Below are 7,500 nucleotides of genomic sequence, written 5' to 3'. Positions count from 1 at the left end.
ACACTACCGAAACTCCGATTAATCAGGGCTTTCCCCCGACACAGCGCCCGCATACCGAAAGTGAGAAAGGGCGTACTGACCTGACGGAGGGCGGCGGGTTGCCCTGAGCCTGGCACAGAAGGGAGAATGAAGAGCCTCCCTCTTGGCTGACCATCGACCCCGTCTCCTTAGAAGGAAGCTTCGGCGCCGAAAGGCCGATGGGCTCTGAATCAGGCAGTCTTTGCTTATGAAAGTGTTCTTATTTACAAACTTTCGGTCTTTACTTAAGATTATTTTGACGGTATATGAAGCAGAGCCTGAATGTCGACACGAGATCCGGTCTCACAATTCCTCAATGGAGGTATCACAACATCAATTTCTTGCGATCTGTTGAACTGATCGATCTGACACGAACTAATCATATATATTTCCTTTCTCATCTTCGATTGTCGTAAGCAATCCTTATTATCAATTTAAAAAATCCTTTTCATTACCAACGTGAAATATTAAAGTCCTCCCACTCGGTCTAGAAAACAACGACCCCTTCCCCCGTGCAACTAAAGACGCCGTTACACTACCTTGTGGAGGGTGCCGGCGACGCTTGGGCCTCGCACAGCAAAGTGGTGGCAATGCCCTGAGCAACGTCGAAATTATGCGCCTTGTCTCTAGTCGGCAACTTAGGGGGAGACATTGCCACGACCTCTGCAAGAATAACCGAGAGACGTGCACTCCTGCTCGCATGGAAGTTGTGGCTAATCGGGATAAGATATTCCTGCTTTCACTATCGAATGGCTACACACGCAGACACACCAATAAATCAATAAATACGTATATAACAATAATAACGAGAATGTACTGTCACACTCGCATCCCTTTTCCCTAAACAAGCCGTGTCATCTCAAATAAACAATGAGAGAAGTAAAGATTATAAAAATTAATATCCCGCCATCCCTCGGAGATTTCAACTCCGACCAAGGAGTAATCCACGCCTAATTCCAACCCCAGAGAACGCCTGCTCTACCTAAAGCTCGGCGGAGGACTGGCCTGCGCCTCGCAGAGGACCGTGGTGGGGAGTCCTGCCGCCACGTCGAAAGTCTGCGAACGACTGCGCGTGGTGAGGTGGGGGGCGCTGCTCCCCGCCGGATCTGGAACGCCAACATGCGCCGAGTCAACTGCTTGTTTTCTTGGTTGTCGGTGTCACATTTGGGGTTATTTCGAATGTCGGATAGGTTTCGCCCAGCACTCTCTGCCAATTTACGACAATATCCTAAGCCAGTAATTCATATTCTTCTTGATACTGGACCTGGAGTCACACACTCTCTCACAAATTCCAAAACTTTAACCAATATACTGTGACAGATAATCGCACGCTACCGCAGTTCAACCCAAATATATAACACCAATGTCATTTCGCGATAAGATACGATTCCACAACAACCAAAGGTAGCATATCATTTTCAAAATGTATATATTTCACTATAATTTCTTTGCATTCATAAAAAACGGACATGAGCAACATTCCTTTGTGTATGGGTCCTTTGCAAACAATCTAAAGCCGTATAGTGAGTCCGGGTGCGCGATCTCAAAGCCAGATGATTGGTCGAGGATGTTCGCGCTCAACCAAACAAGCGTCCCCGCTGTTTATCTGTTCCATCAACCTCGCAAAGCCTTTAATTTTGATGCTACGTAATCACAACACAAATATCACTCTGGTGCGCGCACATACAGTAATTCCTTGTTATTTCAAAACCCTTTTATCTGCGTCTGACATAACACGTGAAAATATCCAAATTCTAAAGGGAACTCCATAGGCTGTGTAAGACAGCCGGAAAAGGAGAGAGACGGGGTGGGGGATAATCACGCACCAGAGTGACAAAAACAAATCCTTCACTTACCTTTGCTGCCGCCAGATGTCCTGCTTGAGTACTGACCATCACATCTACTTATAACTGACTCGAGTAATTAGTCATTAACAAAGTAATAAACAAGACAGAAATCCATATATCTACTCCTTTAAAAACCCTAATCATAAAACAACTAACTGACCCTATTGTATCTTCTCAAATCCTAGCTCATGTGTATGTATGTACGTGTACATGTATGTGTCCGTGTGCGTGTATGTGTGTGTATGCGTCACGCGTAACGTTAACTTCTTTTTGAATCCAAAGAAGAGAGAGACTCATCGCGCAACGTAATTTTGAACTCTCAAAATCAAACTCAAAATCTAAGAGACAGAGGCAACATAGCAATCCGACATCTCTCGGATATTTGGTGCTAATCGTGATTATTGATTGGATCTTTTATTCTAATAATTTTGAACTTTTTAAAAGCCAATTAAACCAAATTTAGCGAGACGGCAGGGGTACCCTATCCCAACATTCAGGCTCCTTGTTCAAACCAGCGGCATCCACAGACACACCCTATGAAGGCATGGGCGAAAATACGTTAAGCTCACATGTGGTATTGACCCTCAGTTGCACCATGCTGTCATAAAAGTGTCGCTCCGTGGATGTCACTGGTTTTTATATTCTAAAATACGTATATTTCAAATATATTTCATATTTCAAATTAATCAAAGTTTACTTTACTTGATCTGGTCCGACAAAAAAAATTACATGGAACCAGATGACAAACATTGAATCTACTTTAATATATTTCAACAATGCATGCACAGAAACACCCTCCCAACTTTGACTGCGTTCAATCTTCAGCCCTTTTTAATAATCTAAGTTAATAATCACAGCAAGTGGTTTAACCCCTATTCTATCATGAAACTTATTCTTGCCATATGACTATACACAATTGTCTTACGTCAAAGTTAGTATATCTGATTAAAGCACTAGTAAAGGATGCTTTAACATGATTCTTCTTTTCTTGCTCAAATCCTAAAAATTGCTGTATAGCATTCCTCCCTTTCTCTTTACTCTTTCTACTTCATTTTCCTTCTATGGCTTATTTCCCTTCCTCCTCTGTTTCTGACACCCCGTTCTTTCTGTATCTCCAAATCATTCATCATATGTTTCTTTTTCCCATCCCTTAACCTCGCAATGATAATAACCCTCCCTGTTCGCCTATCCTGATCTATTCAAGCAAGCCTAGTTTATCCTTGCCTAACTAACCAAGCCTAACCCAAATCATCCCAACCTTAGCCCAGCGCAATATCATACAGCCCTATACTATGATAGAAAAACCCACAATGCAAAAACTAGATTTATTGAAAATGAGACTACAGTTTCGAAGGTCACCTGGATTCCATCTTCAGCCCTATACTGCGCCATATGCCTTAATATAACCCAACAATTTAATAATCAAATTGATATAAAATAACATGCGCCATAACCTAACAGGCCTATAACGTAACCTAGCCCAGCCCTTCCCGCAGAATCCCCCCCCCCCTTCGCCCGTCCGATGCCAGCGCCAGACCTACCGGAGATCACAAGACGTCCAGCGGTAGCGGAGAGGCGGGTTTCCTGGGTGAGGCGATGCACGGTGCGGCACTTGTAGCTCTTGAAACCGTCTTCGGAGCTGACGGAGCGGATGTGTAGTTCGCCGGAGGGAAGGACCAAGTACTTGCCGTCTGGAGGGGGGAGACGGGGGGAGAAACGTTAGTACTGACTTAGTCTTCAACCCGGGGAGAGGACACCACTGATGCTTGGGCTTTTAATTTAGTGAGTCTATTTTGTGTCGTTTGAGATTTGTTCTTCTTATAAAAATATCTAATACAAAGTTAATTTCTAAGCAATGTAACATTTTTCTAACCGAGTCAGTCTTGAGTCAGATTTTCGAAAATTAACTAAATAATAGTGAAACTTTATAATCATTAACTATCTTTAATATCTAATCCCTGTAGCAGTTTTTTATTGTATTAATACAAATTCTGATATAGGAAGTTCTAACTCATAATCGCTAAAACAGTATTTACATTTACGTGAAAACTGATTAACTGTCAAAGATTTTCACAGCTCCCATAAAAGTCCAAGAAAAAGTGGTATCCTTTTAAGAACGATAATCCTTCATAAAATAACCCATCACATATCCATTTTTCCCTGGAATCCGGCAAAATCTTGGCACACTTTCCAGGCGTGAATGAATGCCCGTCAACCCTCATACCCTTTGATGAAGCCCCTCCCTCTGAGAGCCTGTGACTCCACCCACCGCCTTTAAGACTCCACCCCCTACGACCACTTAAACTCCGCCTACATCCATCGCCGACGTCGCTGCAGACTCCGCTTTCTCGTTGCTTTTAGTGGTCATGAAAGGGTAAGTAAAAAAGCTTTGGGAGGATATAAACATACAGCAAGTATTTTCAGATTTTTTCAATTTCCATTCTCATTTAGATCCCCAAATGAAGCCTTATATCTTTAAAATGGATATATGATGGGAAGCTAACCGTCTGAAGTTTGCCACGTATTGCAAGGAGCGAGAAGAGCTAATCTGCACATTCCCTTTGATCTCACGAGTGTGTCATTACCAATTTCTTTCAAAAGAAATAATTATGAGCATTTCGTACCGGCAAAATTAACTAAAAAGAAATCTTGCTTCCCGAAAACTTACTGAGATGAACTGCTGCCCATCGAACTTTACAATTCTTTATCTTCGAAATCAAAGTTGCAATCAAAGTCAAATCAAAGTCTTTGGGATATCCCGTGATGAGGTTTCAAATGGCAAATTACTTTCGACAAAGTTGAAATGCCGCGGCGATATTTCTTTTTTTTTTCTTTCAACAAGAGATCTCAGATATGCAAATAAAGTTACGTGTTGAAGGAAATTAATTCCCAAAGTTAAACTGAAAATGATAAATCTGGGTGTATCTGAGACACAAAGCGTGTTACTAGCGACACTTCCCTCAGTGTACGTGGCAAACTCTTCAAGGTAGCTTACAAAAACATGGATAATAAAAATAGTCACAATAATTTATAATTTATAATATATATATATATATATATATATATATATATATATATATATATATATATATATATATACATATATTAATTCCACAGATGAGCTCGTCAAAAAATCTCCAACTTCGACATTTTATGAAGTGATATGCATTTTTTTCCATTATACCTCTTTGTTCTTATTGATTATAAAGGTTATGGAGATTTCTTGATAATTACTCAAAATGGAATTCAATAAAACATAGCACATCCTGACATTATAGCTAACCTAACTGAAGCTATTAAAACCACAAGAAATAGTAAATTGCAATTGGTTACTTTACTTTAATGGACTGGCAAATGTAAATGACAATGATTCACTGAAAAAAATAATTGAATTTAATTACTTTACAAAGTTAATCAATAAAATTAGTTATTTAAAAATTCATACTGATTCCTATAAGCTCCTTTCCTAAGCCTACACAGTAATAATATTATATATCTGATAAAATTTTATCCTTAGCAACTATCCCAAGAATACAGAGACGAGCCAGTGGGAGTCACAGCAAGTTTGTGCCGTATTGATTGTTATGTAGGCACAAGGCAAGAGCTAGGAACCTTCCAGATGTAAGGCATCACTTCACTGTGTCTCCCAGATGCTGTCTATCCCATATCATAGTCAATAATAATAAATCGCACAAGGGAAATTCTTATTCTAAAATAGCAATTACACACAGGATATATCAATATGGACATGTTTTTTATATCGGTCAGTGGCCAGGGGTGAAATCAGTCCAGCCATCTCTCCGTCAGCAGCATCCGGCATCAACTCTTACCCCACCCCCAGCCACAGCGAACCACCACAACGGAGACCAACAACACTCGATCACAACGCAACATAACCAAATATACCCCCCCGCACCCCCCCCATTACATCATCATGGCGGAACACTCGGATGCCACGAATAACTGTGACGTAAGAGCGTTTGTGTTGCCCACCGGAAGTCCAGCATCTGTCCCACTTCCGGTGGTTGGGGCGGCTTTCCCCTTCACCTGGAAACGCTCATAATTCATGCACGATGCGCGTTGAACTATCGCGTGGCATCGACCAAGCGGAGAGACAGGCATGTATGTATGCGTGTGTTTATGTACGTGGAATGTGTTGGTATTCATAAATGGCTTCCACGTTCATATTTTGCACAGTCATGGACACGGAATATCCCGCCCTCGAAATAGCATATTAGAATGCGGAATAATTCAGTGAATATACATAAAATATTAACTGGCGGAGGATACAAAAAGGCGACGGACTTCCTGCTACATCCGTTCTCGTTCTTTCTGAAAAGCCAATAGAAACTATAAAGAATTAAAGCAGAAAACATAGGCCAAGACAAATTATATATGCATACATTAAGCCACGATAAGATGACTCGACTGAAAAAAAAACTAAAACACCAGAAATGATAAATGGCAAAAAAAAACAGAGAACACGAGTGTAACGAAAAGAAAAGAAGCGCCGCTGCAGGCTGTGTCCTTCCTCTGCACAGCCACGATACCGTGTTTGTTCGTAGGATAATACGACTGGCCGTCGTTCGTGACCCATGCCTGCACGGTCACGAAATCGGCCACGAAGGAAGGGATGGAGCACTTGAGGATGGCCGCGTTGCCTCGGATCACGAACTCGTCACTCACTCGCGTCTCGTAAGCCTGCGCCACCACTGCAAACCGGGTACGCCTTCCGTCAGACTCTCTCTTTCTCTCTCTTTCTCCTTCGCAAATTACCGCACATGCCTCTCGCGCTCTTTCCGCAAGAAGGAAGGGGGAGAAGGATCGACGAAAGAGGGATGATGAGGAGAGAAGAAAGGAAAAGGCTGGAGGAAGCGAGCAAGTCGGTTTTCCCGAACAGAGAATCATAAGTGCATGGTGACGACGGCCAGACCAAGATGCCCGGCCGTGATGCTGATGCTATTGTTGTTTTGCTCTGTTACTTTCTGCTGGCGTGTTTAAATTCACCGGTAAATGAATAATAATCAGTAAAAGACATCATCCAGGTATTTTTCCCGCTTTAACGGGAGATATTTGTTTAAATTCCATGAATATTATAAAATGTCAAACAAGGAAAAAAACGCTTCCGCAGGCTAAAAGAAAACAGTCTGAATCATTCCAAATTAGCAAACTATAACCAAATTACACGCGACACTAAATAACACCCAACCATCCTCCTTCCTCCAACCCCCCCCCCTTCCTAATCCTCCCTCCACCGCTCAATACACCCCCGCCATCCCCCCCCCCTTATTCCGCCCTCCCACCTCCCATGCCAGGATTACCATAGGATCGGCCGGGGACGAAGACAGTGGCCTCCGAATCCACCCAGGACTGCACGCTCACGAAGTCAGCCACGAAGGACGGGATCATGCACTTGAATATCGCTGAGTTGCCGGCCAGCACGTCCTCGTCAATCACCCTCGTCACGTACTTCTGTGACACGACTATAACGACAACCACAATCGTCAGTATTTCTCCGAAAATAAAAACAACACACACCCAGTGACGACAGGTTAAAAAAAATATATCATATTTTTTATTCTTATACATAAAAGGTTACATTTCGTCGGTCCCTTGTCCCCGTGGATAAGTAATT

General features: G+C 42.3%; 1 protein-coding gene across 1 annotated transcript in view; it reads right to left on the bottom strand.

Moving 5' to 3' along the window:
• The window catches only part of LOC119585283 (titin-like), a 227,341-nt gene that overhangs the window by 190,444 nt on the left and 29,397 nt on the right, over positions 1-7,500 (bottom strand). Inside the window, exon 4 of the mRNA XM_037933959.1 lies at positions 3,407-3,556. Within this exon, the coding sequence (XP_037789887.1) occupies positions 3,407-3,556 (150 nt within the window). The remainder of the gene's footprint in view (positions 1-3,406; positions 3,557-7,500) is intronic.

The sequence above is a fragment of the Penaeus monodon genome, chromosome 3 (assembly GCF_015228065.2).
Source record: "Penaeus monodon isolate SGIC_2016 chromosome 3, NSTDA_Pmon_1, whole genome shotgun sequence".
Classification (NCBI taxonomy): Eukaryota; Metazoa; Arthropoda; class Malacostraca; order Decapoda; family Penaeidae; genus Penaeus; species Penaeus monodon.
Note: the sequence above shows the minus strand (reverse complement) of the source record. Positions and strands in the feature narration are given on the sequence as shown.